This window comes from Medicago sativa, chromosome 2 (assembly GCF_051527215.1).
Source record: "Medicago sativa cultivar Bolivia chromosome 2, Bolivia_mono, whole genome shotgun sequence".
NCBI lineage: Eukaryota > Viridiplantae > Streptophyta > Magnoliopsida > Fabales > Fabaceae > Medicago > Medicago sativa.
The window spans coordinates 8,574,659-8,596,367 of NC_140750.1; the positions used below are offsets into that span (position 1 = coordinate 8,574,659).

Here is a 21,709-nt window from a genome sequence, read left to right on the forward strand (position 1 = left end):
ATAGAATTTTCACAACAAACTGCCTCTAATTTTCCTAGAAGCTTCGTGCGAGAAGTCTCGACCAAAATGCATTTTGCAAAGAATTTTCACAACGAAAAACAGCCTCTAATTTTCCTAGAACTTCCAAATGAACTGCTTATTTTTTTCAATTCTTCGGATGGAAAGCAATATTTTCCATCAACATAGATAGAATGCAATATTTTCTGCTCATTTCCAAACATTACACCCTACATCCGATACAACAGCAAGAAGGAAAGTAAAATAATCAAGCAGATATTCAAATACTAGGATGCACTAATTTTTCCCCATTCAATCAAGAAGCAATTAAACTAACTAAATCACTATTATTGATGAAGCATTGTCTACATTCAAAAAGATGATCCGGACACAAATCTAGAAATACAACTCAAGATGAGAGATTAAAAAGAGGCTAAAATGCATTGAGCTACATGTTGGATGTTGGAGGGCATCTCTCATGCACTTGCTACCATGTAAGATCGCTGAACAGTTCATACAACATATTTGTTTTTAGCAGCTCTGTCAAGCTTCTTTGCATCATCCTACAGAAATAGCACAATTCAAAACAGAAGTTAGTGTGATTTAACATGAAGTGACACAGGCATAAAAACACACAGGCAGTTTTACTTACATGGAATATAAAGCCAATGGTTTCATTATAATCAAGAAACTCCTTCCACTGTTTTCCGATGCTCACCTGAAATATAACAGAAGTTTATATGTTCCCCATTACCAAATGTTCAATCAGAAGATTCACACCAGCACAAGCATAAAAAGATACATATGGTAATTTCTGGTCTAAAAAGTCATGAAAGAAAGTTAGCTTGGCAAGTTCAAGAGTAAATTATATGGAATTGTCGCAGCATATGTATAATAATCACACATTCATCCTCCATCTGACAAATTACAAGAGTTTTTAAATTCTCTTCTATCAAAAAATAGCTTATATGGAATTGTCGCAGCATATGTATAATAGTGAATCATAAATTAAGTTTTAAAATTGCTGGGAGTTAGGCAATTTGTCTTAAAATCAATAAAATTCACAAGTGATCCCTCAAATTTAAATTCTCACTCACATTAGTCCCTCCATGATAATTTCAGACTAAATTGATCGACCAAAAAGATCTAACTGATTGAGGATTTTCAATATCAGAGGTCATTAAGAAATTTTGTAAATTACAGATGCTAAATTGACCAAAGTCTATAAACTTCAGAGACTATATTAGTGGTTCACTCTAACCAATAAGGTATTGATGAAGAACAAGAAACAGAGACATTGAATAAACAAAAAACGTGAAAACTGTCTATTTAAATAGCTTATGAACTGTGAATACATGCTTTTTACATTCATATTTAACAGCAATGATAAGAGTGAGCCATTCACATAACAACTGCTCATCATTATTGGGAGAAAACAACAAACACATGCATTGAAGCAACAAAAATGTAAAAAATGTCCATTCAAATTGTTCATTAACTGTGATTGAATACATGCCATTATAATAACCATCTAATTCTTTCTTTGGGGTCTCAGTCACATAACAAATGCACATCTTTAGTTTGAAAATCATAATATTACTCTTCAACATCATAACCATCTAGTTCTTATCGATTCAAAAGTAGGAACAAGAAATTACCTGAGCAGCTTCATTAGCAGCATTCTTAGTCCAAATAGAAATTTTTTCCACCCTATTCCTGACATTCACAACTGCTCCACAAATTTCATCTCCATGATCAAATTGCTCTCCAATCATTGCCAACAACTAAAGTTACCAAGAACAAAAACACACACATGACCAATTAGTACTTTAATTCATCACAAAGAATAATCAAAATAATACCCTCATAAAACAAATTCAATAGCCTACCGTATACAACCAGCTAGTATCAGATTTTCCCCTAGAAAATTGCACAGTCCATTTTCCACCATTAGCACAAATAGGGTCTTCCCATTTTGGTTCAATCTTATGCTTGAAACAATGGAAATCAGCTCCAACAGCCGACTTGCTAGGATGGTGAATGTTATTGTAAATGCTGAAAAAACCATGAAAATTTCAGTAACACGAATAACTAAGAAACAAAAATATCCAAGAATCAATAAATGAACAATATTTTTGATGACCCAAAAGATCTAAAGTTGAAAAGATTGAATTTTTACCTCAAAATTTCTGCAACATTTTACAAACAAGAAATACCCAAGATACAAAAATAATCAAGAAACAATAAATGAACGATATTTTTATGCAAGCTTATACATTAGTGCTTATCATGATAAGCACATAATAAACGCTTGTGATATATGCTGCAAATAAGCTCTTTATCCAAACAGGTCCCTAAAGTGAAAAGATCGAAGCTTTACCTAAAAAATTCTACAACATTGTACAAACAAGAAATACCCAATTAACTAAAAATGAATCACAAACCCTAATGTGAAAAATACCCAATTCATAAAAACTGAATCTTTTGAGAGACTGTTTAGGAGAATTTATGAAAACAGCTTATGACAATTTTCATAAGCTTTTTCCAACTTATTTTCATAAGTCCTCAAATATAGCTTATAGAAATAACTTATAGCATATAAAAAAACAATTCAGCGTTATTATTTTTTTGCTATAAAACAGCTTATGCAATCTTATACAAAAGCGGATATCATGATAAGCATATTGATAAACGCTTGTAATATAAGCTGCAAATAAGCTCTTTATCCAAACAGGTCCCTAAAGTGAAAAGATTGAAGCTTTACCTAAAAAACTAGTGCTGTACCCGTGCATACGCACGGGTTGCGCCGTTGGCGCATGTTTTTTTGCCAATGTTTATAATTTAATTTGGGAGTTTTTTAAAAAAAGCAAAAATTTTTAAATATATTTTTCTTTGGCAGTAATTCTATTTTGTTTTGGAATAAGTAAGATTTGGATAACGTATAATTATCATAAATTCATATAAATGGTAGCTTGATGAGGAAGTAATAGGAAGCAATGTTCCCATCGTAAGTTTTGACAAAGTAAATGGGAGGTATTATAAAATATATTTCCGAGTCAACATGGTAATTAGCAATAAGCAAGATTAGTAGTATTGATAGATTTATGGTAACACAGAGTAAAATGCAGCTTCATTAATGAACATATTCAAATGTGCATTACACCACTTGCGGACGCATGGGTTGTACCGTTAGCGCATTTTTTTCATCATTGTATAAATTAGATTAATGGAATAATAATTTGGGTAAATAAGAATGTATAAGGACTTTGGACTATCACCTTAAAAAAAGGGACTTTGGACTATCTGTTTAATTTTTATTATAGATTAAGAACATAGAAGATGAACTTTTTGGAAATTGAGTATATAAATGTAGGACATGAATCCTCTTAAAAGCATGGATCCTACAACTATATCCATTGTTGAAAATTTAAAGCGAATATCTTATTTTTTATATATATCAACGAAAGAAGATACTCTACATGCATTTTAGTTAAAGAGGGTTTAATATTTGTCTAATATTAAACATTGATATAGTAATATCATTATTATTTAATATATTGATGACAAATATTACTTTATCAATGACTTCTCAACAAAAAATTTTAAACATTGTTAAAGTATTTTTGATGACAACTTATCTCATGCATTTGAGTTATTTCTAAAATATTGATGTCTTGTCTTATGTATTTGTCCCCCCAAAAAAAACTTGTTTTCTGTATTAGATTTAATTTAATCAGTAACAACTTCTCCCAGGTATTTTAATTCTTTTTCAAATTTTAGTCAATGTCGACTTCTTTTGTGCTTTGTAGCAAAAGAGAGCTTAAGATCAATGACTCTTTTGTGGAAAATAATTTTATCAATGACCACTCAACAAAATTATTTTATCAGCGACAACTTGTCTCTTTTATCAAAGTTAATTTCATTTGTGACAACTTATATTTGAGTTATTTCTAAGATTTTATAGGTGACAACTTGTTTAACGTATTTGCTCCTAAAATAAACTTGTCTTCTGTATGCAATTTAACTTTATTAGTGACAACTTATCACTTTTTTCATGCATTTTAGTTAAAGAGAGTTTAATATCATTGTATAATAAAATTTTATGAGAGTTCATTTTATTTGTGACAACTTATCCCGTACATTTGAGTTATTTCTACGATTTTATAAGTGATAACTTGTCTTTTTTATCATAGTTAATTTCATTTGTGACAACTTATATTATACATTTGAGTTATTTATAAGATTTTATAAGTGACAACTCGTTTACTGTATTTGCTCCTAAAAATAACTTGTCTACTGTATGAAATTTAACTTTATTAGTGAAAATATATCACTTTTTTTATGCTTGTAAGTTAAAAAGAGTTTGATATACTTGTATAATAAAAGTTTATTAGAGTTAATTTCATTTGTCAAAACTTATCCCGTACATTTGAGTTATTTCGAAGATTTTATAAGTGACAATCTGTCTTTTTTAACAGAGTTAATTCCATTTGTGACAACTGATCCCGTACATTTGAGTTATTTCTAAGATTTTATAAGTGACAACTCGCTTAGCGTATTTGCTCTTAAAAAAAACTTGTCTGCCGTATGATGTTTAACTTTATTAGTGACAACTTATCACTTTTTTCATGCATTTAGTTAAAGAGAGTTTAATATTTTTGTATGATAAAAATTATAGTACAAATAATACGAATATAGTTATAGTGATATCATGTTTATTTTTTTATACATCATTGAAAGAAGATACTTTACGTTGAATCTTATTTAATTATGGTATAAAATGTCTCTAAAAAAAATGAATCTTATTTAATATGTCAATAAAAATAACGTACTTATCAATGACCACTCAACAAAAATTATTTTATTAGTGAAGCTTGTCTCTTTTATCAAAGTTAATTCCATTTGTGAAAACTTATCGCGTATATTTGAGTTATTTCTAAGATTTTATAAGTGACAACTTGAATAGCGTATTTGCGCTTAAAATAAACTTGTTTTCTGTATGAAATTTAACTTTATTAGTGACAACATATCACTTTTTTCATGCATTTTAGTTAAAGAGAATTTAATATCGTTGTATGATAAAAGTTTATCAGAGATAATTTCATTTGTAAAAACTTATCCCGTACATTTGAGTTATTTCTAATATTTTATTAGATCCAAATTGTCTTTTTTATTAGAGTTAATTCCATTTGCGACAACTGATCCCGTACATTTGAGTTATTTCTAAGATTTTATAAGTTACAACTCGTTTAGCGTATTTGCTCCTAAAAAAAAACTTGTCTGCGGTATGAAGTTTAACTTTATTAGTGACAACTTATCACTTTTTTCATGCATTTTAGTTAAAGAGTGTTTATTATCGTGTTGTATAATAAACGTTCTGGTATAAATAATCAGCAAAAGAAGATACTTTACATTGAATCTTATTTAATATATCGATAAAAATTATTATTTTATCAATGACAACTCAAAAAAAATTATGTTATCAGTGACATCTTGTCTCTTTTATTAGAGTTAATTCCATTTGTGACAATTATCCCGTACATTTGAGTTAATTTCTAAGATTTTATAAGTGACAACTTGTTTAGCGTATTTGCTCCTAAAAAAAAGTTCTAATCTTATGAAATTTAATTTTAGTAATGATAACCTATCACTTTTTACTTGCATTTTAGTAAAAGAGAGTTTAATATCGTTGTATAAGAAAAGTTTATGAGAGTTAATTTTATTTGTGACAACTTATCCCGTACATTTGAGCTATTTCTATGATTTTATAAGTGACAACTTATCTTAGGTGATATCAAAGTTAATTCCTTTTGTGACAACTTATCCCGTGCATTTGAGTTATTTCTTAGATTTTATAAGTGACAGCTCGCTTAGCGTATTTGCTCCTAAAAAAAACTTGTATGTTGTATGATGTTTAAATTTATTATTGACAACTTATCACTTTTTTCATGCATTTTAGTTAAAGAGTGTTTATTATCGTGTTGTATAATAAACGTTCTGGTATAAATAATCAGCGAAAGAAGATACTTTACATTGAATCTTATTTAATATATCGATAAAAATTATTATTTTATCAATGACAACTCAAAAAAAATTATGATATCAGTGACATCTTGTCTCTTTTATTAGAGTTAATTCCATTTGTGACAATTATCCCGTCCATTTGAGTTATTTATAAGGTTTTATAAGTGACAACTTGTTTAGCGTATTTGCTCCTAAAAAAAAGTTCTAATCTTATGAAATTTAATTTTAGTGATGATAACCTATCACTTTTTACCTGCATTTTAGTTAAAGAGAGTTTAATATCGTTGTATAATCAAAATTTATTAGAGTTAATTTTATTTGTGACAAATTATCCCGTACCTTTGAGCTATTTCTAAGATTTTATAAGTGACAACTTATCTTTTTATCAAAGTTAATTCCTTTTGTGACAACTTATCCCGTGCATTTGAGTTATTTTTTAGATTTTATAAGTGACAACTCGTTTAGCGTATTTGCTCCTAAAAAAAACTTGTCTGTCGTATGAAGTTTAACTTTATTAGTAAGAGTATAGAAAGAGAGTTTAATATCGTTGTATAAGAAAAGTTTATGAGAGTTAATTTTATTTGTGACAACTTATCCCGTACATTTGAGCTATTTCTATGATTTTATAAGTGACAACTTATCTTAGGTGATATCAAAGTTAATTCCTTTTGTGACAACTTATCCCGTGCATTTGAGTTATTTCTTAGATTTTATAAGTGACAGCTCGCTTAGCGTATTTGCTCCTAAAAAAAACTTGTATGTTGTATGATGTTTAAATTTATTATTGACAACTTATCACTTTTTTCATGCATTTAGTTAAAGAGAGTTTAATATCTTTGTATGATAAAAATTATGATATAAATAATACGAATATAGTTATAGTGATATCATGTTTATTTTTGTATACATCATTGAAATAAGATATCCTACATTGAATCTTATTTAATATGTCGATAAAAAATAACGTCTTTATCAATGACCACTCAACAAAAATGATTTTATCTGCGAAGCTTGTCTCTTTTATCAAAGTTATTTCTAAGATTTTATAAGTGACAACGTGTCTAGCGTATTTGTTCCTCACAAAAATTTGTTTTATGTATCAAATTTAACTTTATTAGTGACTTCTTTCACTTTTTTCATGTATTTTATTTAAAGAGAGTTTAATATCGTTATATAATAAAGTAATGGTCTAAATCATAGGAACATCGTTATAGTGATGTGTTTTTTTATATATCAGTGAAAAACGATACTATACATTGACTATTATTTAATATATCGATGAAAAATAATATTTTATCAATGATCACTCAACAAATGTTATTTTATCAATGATAGTTTGTCTCTTTTATTGGAGTTTAATATCATTGTAAAATAAAAGTTATGGTCTAAATCATAGGAACATCGTTATAGTGATGTGTTTTTTTATATATCAGTGAAAAAAGATACTATGCATTGACTATTATTTAATATATCGATGAAAAATAATATTTTATCAATGATCACTCAAAAAATATTATTTTATCAATGACCACTCAACAAAAATTATTTTATCAATGACAGCTTTTCTCTTTTATCTGAGTTAATATCATTTGTGACAACTTATCCCGTGTATTTGAGTTATTTCTAAGATTTTATAAGTGGCAACTTGTGTAGCGTATTTGTTACTAAAATAAACTTGTCTTTTATATCAAATTTAACTTTATTAGCGATTTCTTATCATTTTTTTCATGCATTTTAGTTAAAGAGAATTTAATATCGTTGTAGGATAAAAGTTTATCAGAGATAATTTCATTTGTGAAAACTTATCCCGTACATTTGAGTTATTTCTAATTTTTTTTTTTAGATCCAAATTGTCTTTTTTATTAGAGTTAATTTCATTTGTGACAACTAATCCCGTACATTTGAGTTATTTCTAAGATTTTATAAGTTACAACTCGTTTAGCGTATTTGCTCCAAAAAAAAACTTGTCTGTCGTATGAAGTTTAACTTTATTAGTGACAATTTATCACTTTTTTCATGCATTTTAGTTAAAGAGTGTTTAATATCGTGTTGTATAATAAACGTTTTGGTATAAATAATCAGTGAAAGAAGATACTCTACATTGAATCTTATTTAATATATCGATAAAAAATATTTTTTTTTTTGGTTACTTAATAAAAAATATTATTTTATCCATGACAACATAACAAAAATTATGTTATCAATGACAGCTTGTCTCTTTTATTAGAGTTAATTCCATTTGTGACAATTATCCCGTCCATTTGAGTTATTTATAAGGTTTTATAAGTGACAACTTGTTTAGCGTATTTGCTCCTAAAAAAAAGTTCTAATCTTATGAAATTTAATTTTAGTGATGATAACCTATCACTTTTTACCTGCATTTTAGTTAAAGAGAGTTTAATATCGTTGTATAATCAAAATTTATTAGAGTTAATTTTATTTGTGACAAATTATCCCGTACCTTTGAGCTATTTCTAAGATTTTATAAGTGACAACTTATCTTTTTATCAAAGTTAATTCCTTTTGTGACAACTTATCCCGTGCATTTGAGTTATTTTTTAGATTTTATAAGTGACAACTCGTTTAGCGTATTTGCTCCTAAAAAAAACTTGTCTGTCGTATGAAGTTTAACTTTATTAGTGACAACTTATCATTTATTTTTTCATGCATTTTAGTAAAAGAGAGTTTAATATAGTTATATAATAAAAGTTTATGTGAGTTAATTTTATTTGTGACAACTTATCCAGTACATTTGAGTTATTTCAAAGATTTTATAAGTGACAACTTGTCTTTTTTATCACAGTTAATTTCATTTGTGACAACTTATATTATACATTAGAGATATTTATAAGATTTTATAAGTGACAACTTGTTTAGTGTATTTGCTCCTAAAAAAAACTTGTCTACTGTATGAAATTTAACTTTATTAATGAAAACTTATCACTTTTTTCATGCATTTAAGTTAAAAAGAGTTTTATATTGTTATATAATAAAAGTTTATTAGAGTTAATTTCATTTGTGAAAACTTTTTTTCTTTTGAACAATTCATTTGTGAAAACTTATCCCGTACATTTAAGTTATTTCGAAAATTTTATAAGTGACAACCTGTCTTTTTTATCAGAGTTAATTCCATTTGTGACAACTGATCTCGTACATTTGAGTTATTTCTAAGATTTTATAAGTGACAAATCGCTTAGCGTATTTTCTACTAAAAAAAACTTGTCTGCCGTATGATGTTTAACTTTATTAGTGACAACTTATCACTTTTTTCATGCATTTAGTTAAAGAGAGTTTAATATCTTTGTATGATAAAAATTATGGTTAAAATAATACGAATATAGTTATAGTGATATCATGTTTATTTTTTTATACATCATTGAAAGAAGATACTCTACATTGAATCTTATTTAATATGTCGATAAAAAATAACGTCCTTATCAATGACCACTCAACAAAAATTATTTTATCAGCGAAACTTGTCTCTTTTATCAAAGTTATGTCCATTTGTAACAACTTATCGCGTCTATTTGAGTTATTTCTAAGATTTTATAAGTGACAACTTGTATAGTGTATTTGCTCCTAAACTAAACTTGTTTTAGGTATAAAACTTAACTTTATCAGTGACAACTTATCAATTTTTCATGCATGTTAGTTAAAGAGAATTTAACATCGTTGTATAATAAAAGTTTATCAGAGATAATTTCATTTGTGAAAACTTATCCCGTACATTTGAGTTATTTCTAAGATTTTATAAGATCCAAATTGTCTTTTTTATCAGAGTTAAATTTATTTGTGAAAAATTATCCCGAGCATTTGATTTATTTCTAAGATTTTATAAGTGACGACTTGTGTATCGTATTTGCTCCTAAAAATAACTTGTATTATGTATGAAATTTATATTTATTAGTGACAACTGACAACTTATCACCTTTTTAATGCATTTTAGTTAAACAGAGCTTAATATCGTTGTATAATAAAATTATGGTATAAATAATAGGAACTTTGTTATAGTGATATCACATTTTTTTATATATCAATAAAAGAAGATACTCTACATTGAATATTATATAATATATCGATAAAAAATATTATTTAATCAATGACCACTCAACATAAATTATTTTATCAGTGACAACTTGTCTTTTTAACAGAGTTAATTTCATTTGTGACAACTTATCCCGTTCATTTGAGTTATTTATTTTATAAGTGACAATTTGTTTACCGTATTTGCTCCTAAAAAAAACTTAACTTCTTTATGAAATTTAACTTTATTAGTGACAATTTATCAGTTTTGTCATGCATAAATTACAAAGAGAGTTTAATATCGTTGTATAAAAAAATTTATGGTCTAAATAATACAAACATTGTTATAGTGATATAATTTTTTTATTATATATCAGTGAAAGAAGATACTCTACATTGAATATTATATAATATATCTATGAAAAATAAGATTTTATCAATGACCACTCAACAAAAATTATTTTATCCGTGAAAACTTGTCTATTTTATCGGATTTAATTTAATTTATGCCGACTTATCCCGTGCATTTGAGTTATTTATAAATTTTTATTAATGACAACTTGTCTAGCGTATTTGCTCAGAAAAAAAACTTGTCTTATGTATGAAATTTAACTTTATTAGTGACAACTTATCACTTTTTTCATGCACAAATTATAAAGAGAGTTTAATATCATTGTATAATAAAAGTTATTGTCTAAATATTAGGAACATTGTTGTACTGATATAATTTTTTTTATATAAACATATGTGCGACCACTTGTCTCTTTTGTCAGAGTTAAATTTATTTGTGAAAACTTATCCCGGGCATTTGATTTATTTCTAAGATTTTATAAGTGACCTCTTGTCTAGCGTATTTGCTCCTAAAAGTAACTTGTCTTATGTATGAAATTTATATTTATTAGTGACAACCAACAACTTATCACTTTTTTTAATGCATTTTAGTTAAAGAGAGCTTAATATCGGTGTATAATAAAATTATGGTATAAATAACAGGAACTTCGTTATAGTGATATCACATTTTTTTATATATCAATAAAAGTACATTGAATATTTTATTATATATCGATAAAAAAGATTATTTAATCAATGACCACTCAACATAGATTATTTTATCAGTGACAACTTGTCTTTTTAACATAGTTAATTTCATTTGTGACAACTTATCCCTTTCATTTGATTTATTTATTTTATAAGTGACAATTTGTTTAGCGTATTTGCTCCTTAAAAAGACTTATCTTCTTTATGAAATTTAACTTTATTAGTGACAACTTATCATTTTTTTCATGCATAAATTACAAAGAGAGTTCAATATCGTTGTATAAAAAAAGTTATGGTCTAAATAGTAGGAACATTGTTATAGTGATATAATTTTTTTTATATATCAGTGAAAGAAGATACTCTACATTGAATATTATGTAATATATCTATGAAAAATAAGATTTTATCAATGACCACTCAACAAAAATTATTTTATCCGTGAAAAGTTGTCTATTTTATCGGAGTTAATTTCATTTGTGACAACTTATCCTGTGCATTTGAGTTATTTATAAATTTTTATTAATGACAACTTGTCTAACGTATTTGCTCCTTAAAAAAACTTGTCTTATGTATGCAATTTAACTTTATTATTGACAACTTATCACTTTTTTCATGCATTTTAGTTAAAGAGAGTTTAATATCGTGGTACAAAAAAAGTGATGGTATAAATAATAGGAACATCATTATAGCGATATCATGTTTTTTATATATTAGCGAAAGAAGATACTCTACATTGAATCTTATTGAATGTATCAATGAAGAATATTATTTTATCAATGACCACTCAACAAAAATTATTTTATCAGTGACAACTTGTCTTTTTTGTCAGAGTTATTTTCATTTGTGACAACTTATCCCATGCATTTGAGTTATTTCTAAGATTTTATAAGTGACAATTTGTTTAGGGTATTTGCTCCTCGAAAAAACTTGTCTTTTGTATGAAATTTAACTTTTTTTGTGACAACTTATCATTTTTTCATGAATAAATGATAAAGAGAGTTTAATATCGTTGTATAAAAAAAGTGATGGTATAAATAATAGGAGCTTCGTTTTAGTGTATCACTTTTTTATATATCAATAAAAGAAGATACTCTATATTGAATATTATATAATATATCGATGAAAAATATTTTTATCAATGACCACTCAACAAAAATTATTTTATCAGTGACAACTTGTCTATTTTATCGCAGTTAATTTTATTTGTGAAAACTTATCCCGTGCATTTGTGTTATTAGTAAGATTTTATAACTGACAACTTGTCTAGCGTATTTCTCCTTAAAAAAACTTGTTTTATGTATGAAATTTAACTTTATTATTGATAACTAATTACTTTTTTCATGTATTTTAGTTAAAGAGAGTTTAATATCGTTGTATAATAGAATTTATGGTATAAATAATAGAAACATCATTATAGTGATTTCATGTTTTTTTTATATATCAGTAAAGAAGATACGTTACATTAAATATTATTTAATATAGGGTTAATTAAGTTTTTAGTCCCTATAAATATTCACAGTTTTGTTTTTAGTCCCTATAAAATAAAATCACATTTTTTAGTCCCTGTGACTTTTTTCTTAAGCATTTTAGGGACTAAAAATGCTGATGGAAAAATTTTATAGGGACTAAACATGCGGATGGAAAATTTTATAGGGACTAAAAATGTTGATGGAAAATTTTATAGGGACTAAAAAGTGTGATTTTATTTTGTAGGGACTAAAAACAAAATTCTGAATATTTATAAGGACCATTTACTTAATTAACCCTTTAATATATCGATAAAAAAATATTGTTTTATCAATGAACATTCAACAAAAATAATTTAATCAATAACAGCTTGTCTCTTTTATTAGAGTTAATTAATTTGTGACAACTTATCCCATGCATTTTAGTTATTTCTAGAATTTTATAAGTAACAACTTATCTAGCGTATTTGCTCTGAAAATAAACTTGTCTTCTGAATGAAATTTAACTTTATTAGTGACAATTTATCACTTTTTTCATGTATTTTAGTTAAAGAGTTTAATATCGTTGTACCATAAAAGTTATTGTGTAAATAATAGGAACTTCGTGTTAGTGATATCATCTTATATATATATATATATATATATATATATATATATATATATATCAGTTAAAGAGGATACTCTATGTTGAATATTATATAATGTATCGATTAAAAACTTTATTTTTTTATTGATCACTCAACAAAAATTATTTTATCAACGACAGTTTGTCTCTTTTATCAGAGTTAATTTCATTTGTGACGACTTATCCCAAGTATTTAAGTGATTTTTAAAATTTTATAAGTGACAACCTGTCTAGCGTATTTGCTCCTCAAATAAGAGGTTTACTAAATTTGGGAGTAAATTTCTTAGTTGAAGTATCTCTACTAATGTTAGATGTACCACCAATTTTTTTCTCTTCTAATACTTGTTTTCTTTTGTCTCTTAATCTTAATATGTTGTTCAGTAAGCTGAAGGTGATCCATTAGATTGGTTGATGGCAGAATTTGTGTGTTTATAACAGTGTGTTGTTTTGAGTTTCTAACACCATTTGTTTGTAATCGAAATTTAGTTGAGACAAATAATTTTCATTGGTTCCCAAAAAATGGTACTCATTACTATTCTAGATTAGGTAGTATATGATAGACTTTGATTAGACAGAACTATTCAAAGTTGGTCAATTGATAATGCTATTTTTATTAATATAATTGTTACAGGTACTGTTTCTTACATTGTCCAATGTCATGATTTGTCTAACACATGTTTTGACTTGCATTTGAATACATAGTTACAACCCAGTTGACATAGTTAATTTCCTTAGTTAACAGCCCATGGTTTCTTAAGGGTAGTGAGTTGGTCTATTAGTTTTTATGTTGGTCACACGCTTCTGCTCATGAGTTGCTCTATTGGCATTTCTCCAACTTAAATGAGTAGTTTCCAACGTACATAAATTTGATATTCATTAATAAATTGCCTTTAATGTATTAATCAATAATTGGAGAGTTATATGAAATTCTGCCTTGTGTTACATAAATTTTCTTGTGACGATTACATCTACTTCATAAAATCCATTTTTGCTTGTTAAAAAAAACAAAAAAACAAAGATTCTCTGCTTAAATATAATTTAATATATCGGTGACAAATATTATTTTATCAATGTTCTCCTAAAAATATTATTTTATCAATGACAACTTATCTCGTGAATTAGAGTGAATTTCCTAATTAAAGAGTTTAATATCACTTTTTTCATGTATTTTAGTTAAAGAGTTTAATATCGTTGTCTAGTAAGATTTTATAATTTTTATCAGTGACAACTTCTTTCGTGCTTAATAGTTCAATTAATCAATGTAAACTTCTTCCATCCATTTTTAATTATTTTTTAAATTTTAATCAATGTCAATTTCTTTCATACATTTTAGTTAACGATGGTTTAATGACATTGTGTAATCAAAGTTATGGTATAAAAATAGGAACACCATTATAGTGATATCATATTTTTATACATATCAGTGAAATATATCAAAGATAAATATTATTTTATCAATGGCCTCTCAATAAAAATTATTTTATCAATGAGAACTTGTCTCATTTATCAGAATTGATTTCATTAGTGACGAATTGTATTAGTGAAAACATGCAAGTTCATGATAGTGTAATTGTATAAATCTCAAATAATGACACCCATTGCAAATAATTTTTTTAATAAATTGATTAAGGATCCACATTTTTTAGAGTTGGATCGGTTAAAAATATACAATTAATTTTTGAAATACATCTCCCTTTTTAATTTTGACTAAGTGATCACAACCATTGATTTTTTTTTTTGGCTAAGCAAGTAGAGAGGACACGCATCAAGAGGAAACACAGACATCACAACCATTGATTAAGAGTACCAATAATATTTAAAGTTTAATGGTAATGAGTTGACGGTCGAAAAATAATTTTACACGTACAACCAATTAAAACATTTTTTTAAGAGAACCAATTAAGTAACTTAGAGCATGATTATCGGTGCTTTTGCACCGTGGTATAACTGCCACAAATGAAATTGTGTCAGGAAACCTCTGTTATTTGGCAAAAAAGCAAGTAGTAAAACCAACCATGGTGGCAATGCATTACCACCGTTCCATTCCAGAATTTGTCAGAACTTTTGTATTGCTTTTGAGTTCTTTTTATTTTAATTACTTATTTTAATGTAAAATATAATTTAAAGTATATTGTAGGTGTAAGATAAGTGGGACCCATTTTAGAGTTTTAGAGGAGTGGTATGGATATTTAGAAAATATAGTTGAGTGGTTTAAATAATTGAAAAGTGTAAAGTAATATAATATATTATGTGGGTCCCATTTATACCACTCATTTGGGTGGCATGGATGTGGATGCTCTTACATCTAATTGTAAATACTCATATCAATTTTTTCACATTTTTTTCTCAAAGATCAGCCATTTAATTTTAGAATTTAATAACAATTGAATGTATTGTACAACAATTGAATGTATTGTACAACATAGGCTACCAGTTTTCATTTTTTTTTTCTTTTCGGTAATCCAACTTTTAAGTTTTATAATTTATCTCTCCCACCCTTTATTATTATTATTATTTTTAGACAAATGCTCATTTGTTAATTTTATTCTCTCTCTTCATCAAAGGAATTTGAGAAGCTCTCCTCTTCTAACAAACCCTAGCCGCCGGATTACTGTTCACAACCTCCATGATTAATTTCCGGCTGCCTTTGGCTGAACCACACTCATAATCTTGCCCTATTCTTTATCATCTATCATTCAGATCAAATAGATTTGTAAACTTCTCAACTACCACCTTCTTGGCTAGATCTCGGCCAACATAGACAACCTTTTGAAAAATCAATACCATAAAAAGACTCTCCTCCAACTCCTCTACAAAACCCACAAAAAAGATCATAATTTGAAACACTTTCCCCGTCGACCTCCACACCAGAAATTGCGACCTCCGCGCCTGAAATTGCAACCGCCGCTGTTATGGTATGAAACTGGGTTGGTGTCTTCATCAAGGTCAAGTTCTTTACATCTTATGTTTCCATTACATGCAACAACAACAACAGTTAAAAGATGAAATTGGATCTGATTCTCTTGTATTTTGAAAAGATGTAAGAATTTCTTATGTAGATCAAATAATCTTTTTCTATTGATGTTTTTTGACAATCCTTCTACTGGATTTTGATAAAAAAAATATATTTTTTCTGAAAATCCCAAATTTCGTTTCCAGCAAAAATGAAGACTTTTTTTTTCTTCCATAATATCAATAGAAAAACCATTTTTTCTGCAAATTTTGTTTTTTTTGACGTTGTTACAGAATGATGTAAACAGAAGAATTCTCTTTCTTTCTCTCTGTTTTTTTTTTTCTAAGTCTAAATGAGGACTGTTCTTTTTAGAATATATAAAGAATTTTCTCTTTCACAGTTGAATAATAAAAAAAACTCACATGTTGAATAATAAAAAATCACAGATCTGTGTATTTTAATAGCTTAATAGCAACAGGTTGTAAAAACAAATTAATGGAAGTGAAAATTGTAGACACAATTTACATCAGACAAAATTGTTGTCTATTTTGATGTTTGTACTCATCTTTATTTTCTTTTTCTTGTTCTTAATCCTTCATGGTTGTTTTTCATTTTTATTTATAAGCTATTTTTTTCTTATACAAAATAGTATAAACTTTATTTTTACTCAATTTTTTTTCTTTCAAAAATAATAATAAACTAAAGGAAGATTATGTAAGTTTAGAAGTATTTGAAAAAGATTGAACAAACACCATTGATACAAAATAGTATAAACTTTATTTTTACTCAATTTTTTTTCTTTCAAAAATAATAATAAACTAAAGGAAGATTATGCAAGTTTATAAGTATTTGAAAAAGATTGAACAAACACCATTGAATCATTGATACATTCGTTTTAGGTGATACATCCATTGAATCACCTTTCCTATCCATACTTACACATTTAAGTTTGTTGTTCTCCATCTTTGTTTTCTTTTTTCCCTTTTTTCTCTTTTCTTTGTTTGTAGTTTGATAAAGAGAAATGAACTCCATTCAACTTTCCTGCAACATTTCTAGATCAAAAAATTGTAGTTGAATGTAAATACAAATATTGAAAAGGTACATGTTAGATAAAGAAAAGAGAAAAGAGTAAATTTTAGACACTTTAAACATCAAATGAACTTGTAGATCTGAAAAGTTGTTCATAATATTTTTTTTGCAACACTTCAAGTTTCCTGCAAAATCCAATTGAAGAGAAGGTAAAGATTAGAAAGTTTGGAAAGAAAAGGACATCAAGAAGAAGAAGAAAGAAGAGTTGTTGTTGTTGTTACCTTACATTTCGTTTCATTTCCTGCAAAATAAGAAATAGATTATTAAACATTAAACATAGATAAGAAAAAGTGAGAGAGAAGAAAAATGAAAGAAGATATCTAATGAAAGAAGAGATCCGTAGAAGTATTAACTTTTATAGAAAAGGGTATTGAAATTTGAAATTCAAATGTAAGAATTTGCCCCCCAAAATGACCTTTCTCTTCATAAAGCAAATTTGAAAATACCAGATGCCATATGTCAAGCAGAAGAGCTGTCCACTTGTCAAGCAAAGCCGCTGCCAAATGGCACTCACACACGCTGCCAGAGGTCAAGCTGTGGTTGAGCGTGCACTACTTTCTTATATTATAGTAGATTCTTCAACATTTTACAAACAAGAAATGCCCAATTAACTAAAAATGAATCACAAACCCTAATGTAAAAAATACCCAATTCACAAAAACTGAATCTTTTAACCCAAAATTAAAAACACCCAAGAAATAAAAAATGAATCTTTTCATCCAAGAACAACAAATGAACAATTTTTTCAAGAGCCAGAAGACCAAAAGTGAAAAAGAATTTTTACCTCCAAAACTCTTCAACAGTAGAAAGAGTGTAGACGGGTCGAATCGAACTACCCCAAGCTTGACTTTTGGATCTAGCTTGAGGGTTATCGAACCAGAAAGTCCAAGAATTCTCAAGAGGGTGAGATAGGTGACCGGCGGTGAGGGGTTTGGAAATGGCGGAGGAATCATCGTCGTCGATCTCTCTTTCTTCGAGATTGTTGTTGATGTCTTCGATTTTAGGGATTGTGATTTGATCGTCGTTGATGGATTTTGGGGTTTCTTCTACAACCATTTTTGCTTGCTCTCTCTCTCTCTCTCTCTCTCTCTCTCTCTTTCGGTTTGCTTTGATTTTTCCCAAATTGTAAAATGGGAAATGAAGTTAGAAGTTTAGTGGTTTAAAATCTGCTCTTTAACCAAACTGTTATGCTTATTTCCAAATTAAATGTCCGAAATGCCCTTACGTGACTTAAGTCACGCTAGTGTATACGTTACATTAGTTAAGTCATGCAGCGTGACTTAACTCACGCACATTGTAACTCAGCGTGACTTAAGTCACACATCACTGAGTCTCTGCACGAGTTAACTCGCGCTAGTTGGCCGGTGGTAAAAACTGAAGCACAAACGTTTCTTGGACGGTGGTCAATGGTTTTGATTTGTTTTTACACATTTTTTTTTTAAGTTTTTCACACATTTTTGGACCTTAAACCACCTATAAATACCCTCCCAACTATCCTCTTTTCCTCACATTATCTCTCTCCCCCTCTTTCTCTTTTTTTTTTTTTTTTTGCTTCTTTAGTCTCTAGGCCCCTTTAGGTATATACCAGTGGCTTTTGGGGGAAGTATTGGTCCGTTAGGTTGGGGAAAGGGGCATCATCCCTTGAGGTAAAATTCGATTTGCTTCCTCTTACTCCCAAAATCTTTTTACCGTGGGTAAAAAGAAATCATCATGGGGGTATAAAAGGAACCAAATTTAAATTTACCTCAAAGGATCTTGATGTCGTTTTCCCCAAACAGGACGGATCACTATTTACCCCAAGAGCTATTGGTACATACCAAAGTGGGTGAAATATATGAATAAATTATTATAATGTTTGAATAAATTATTGTATCTTGTTTAAATTCTATTAATAAAATAAGATGTTGTTATGTGCCTCAATTTTGTTCATTCCTTTTTATTTTATATTTGCTTTTATTTTCTATTTTTGTATTTAATGAATAAATATTTTTGTATTTTTCTATTTTCTATTTATATTTGTATTTATTTAATGAATAATATCGAAACAATATTTATTTTAAGTGCGTAAAATAATTTGAATTAGAATAAAATTTGCGCATTGACTAAATTAGAATAAAGTTACGTATTAAAAAAATTGAAAAAAGGCCTAATTGAAAATAATGTAGTCCATAGGTTTTATATGCACTAAATGCAGTCAAAAAAACAGTAAAAAAACGTGTAAAACTCAATAAAACCATGGTTGAATAACCGACCAAAGTCCAAAAAACGTGTTCTTCACTTCTGACCACCTGCCAAACATGCGTGACTTAAGTCACGCTAGTGTTAACCTGGGCGTGACTTAAGTCATGCTAGTTTTAACCTGGGCGTGAGTTTACTCACGCTAGTGTTAACCTGGGCGTGAGTTTACTCACGCTAGTGTTAAACCTTGCGTGTGTTAAGTGTAACACCCTATTTCTAATAAGCGGTAAAACGCGCGAATATACAAACATATTCTAGAAATAGATGTTACGTCTTCGAATCAACCACAAAAATACATGCATAAAGATCATGTTACACAACATAGCAGCGGAACATACATATAATTCATAAAACATCTCCGGATCTCAACAAAAATACAATTGTATTCTCCAAATCTCAAATAACAAATAACATCTCAACTCCAAAATACATAGTCCAAAAAAAAACCAACATGCAAGAACTACCCTAGATCAGAGCCCTAATCTAGACACTTGCATAAAAGAGGAACTCCACTCCTCGGCATCATCAAGCAAACAAACTAAGCATCCTGCACTCCATCTACCCGTCCATACAGAAAGGTAGGTGGTAAACCACTGAGGGTTAGCGTTACATCATCATAATCCATATAAGATTTAAATAAGAACATTGGAGTTGCAAGAATATGTTGGAACAAAATGTGTTTAACAATGAACCTTAAAGGGTTTTGATGATAACAAGGTATTAAAAATTGTAAATTGGACTAGCTAATATTTGTTCAAGTGTACAGGACCATAATTATAAAGTTACATCATCATTGGTTCTGAATGAGCAAATAAAGAGCTATGGAAACAACAAAAATTTGAAGCTTGGACGCTCCTGAAGGCAACTTGCTACTGAAGAGAAAAAGCGCTCCTGAAGTCAAGCTGCTCCTGAAGAAATAGCGCTCCTGAAGTAAGCTGCTCCTGAAGAATAGTGCTTCTGAAGACAAGAGGTCCAGAAGCCACATCATCAGAAGCTGCGTCATCAGAAGCTGCAGAAGTCATATCATCAGAAGCTGCATCATCAGAAGCTGCCTCATCAGAAGCCATTTCACCAGAAGCTGAATATCAACTGGATTTGCAAAGAATCAAGAATTGAAGAATTATCAATGCAAAAGCTGTCTATTGGATTCGAAAACACAAACAAAGGATTAGTGGAGTTTGCAACGGTCATTTCAAAGGTGTTTGAAGGCGTGTGTTTGCAATTTGGACGAAAGCGTTGACATTGTACTTTGTACGAATTGTACAACCACGTTCTCCACTACTCTGTTTTGTGTCCGCGCTACAGGACAAGAAAACAGCTCCAGAATACGGTTTCGCCTGCATAGATGTTCCTTTGGATAAGGAATGGATTTCAAATTTGTTCTTCATAGGACAACAGCCAAATCAGGCAAAAGATTATTGGTGAAAGATCAAGCTTCAACAACCACTCTTTGGTGTGCTGGCAATTTCACAACGTCTCTCTCACACCTCTATATAAAGGAGTGAAGACCTAGAGAATTGGTAATGCAAGAACGCTGAACGAAAGACTCACAAGATTTTCACAAGTACCAAACCTCTGCTGAAATTGTTCTGCATTCACTTAGAATTTCTGTGTCTCAAAGTCATATCTTAGAAATTCTTAAGTCCATTGAGTCTGTATCTGATTTGTATTGTGAGCACCTCTGATTGTATATCAAGTGTTCAACCTTAAACAATTTTCTGTGTAATTTTGTTTAGTTAGGAAGTCTCTTGCAGTTGTGCTTGAGCAGGAAGTCTCTTGATTGTGTTCTTGAGCAAAGGAAGTCTCTTGCTTGTGTGCTTGAGCATTGGAAGTCTCTTGCTTGTGTGCTTGAGCATTTGTAATCAGATATTACTCATAGTGAAATCTCCTTGGAAGTGCAAGGGGGACTGGACTACTTCCGGATTGTGGAAGGAACCAGTATAATTGCTTTGTGTCGTTCTTCTTCTCTCTCTCTCTGTTTTATTCCGCTGCATTTAGATTCTGATTATCACTTCAGAAGCTGTCTCGCTTAGCTTCTGATCAGTGTGTTCAGTTTTTAGGAGAAACGAAGAATTTTTCTAAAACACAATTCAACCCCCCTTCTTGTGTTTTTCTCACCTTCAATTGGTATCTAGAGCCTTGGTCTGTTGTGTAACACTTAACCGTGCAACAGTCAAAGATCTGAGAAAAACATGTCTACTCCTACTCCTACTGGTCCTGGTGATACTAGCTATAAACATGTCTCACATGATTATA

The 21,709-nt window shown here is 28.8% G+C and overlaps 1 protein-coding gene and 1 long non-coding RNA gene across 3 annotated transcripts; both read right to left on the reverse strand.

Annotated features, from left to right (window-relative positions):
- Nucleotides 1–324: 324 nt before the first annotated feature.
- Nucleotides 325–18,347, reverse strand: LOC146944229 (eukaryotic translation initiation factor 4E-1-like). Its single transcript, XM_085742635.1, has 5 exons — nt 18,000–18,347; nt 1,887–2,052; nt 1,656–1,781; nt 650–715; nt 325–560 (listed from the first exon to the last, which is right to left on the reverse strand). Exons 1-5 carry the CDS (start codon nt 18,269–18,271, stop codon nt 510–512), a joined length of 681 nt encoding a protein of 226 aa, XP_085598761.1. The 5' UTR covers nt 18,272–18,347; the 3' UTR covers nt 325–509.
- On the reverse strand, nt 15,869–17,986 carry LOC146944230 (uncharacterized). 2 transcript variants are annotated; one of them, XR_015025882.1, is made up of 3 exons: nt 17,569–17,986; nt 17,437–17,456; nt 15,869–17,340 (listed from the first exon to the last, which is right to left on the reverse strand). It is a non-coding gene; the product is annotated as an uncharacterized LOC146944230 (long non-coding RNA). The 2 variants fall into 2 exon arrangements; XR_015025881.1 differs by having other exon boundaries at nt 17,437–17,986.
- Nucleotides 18,348–21,709: the final 3,362 nt, after the last annotated feature.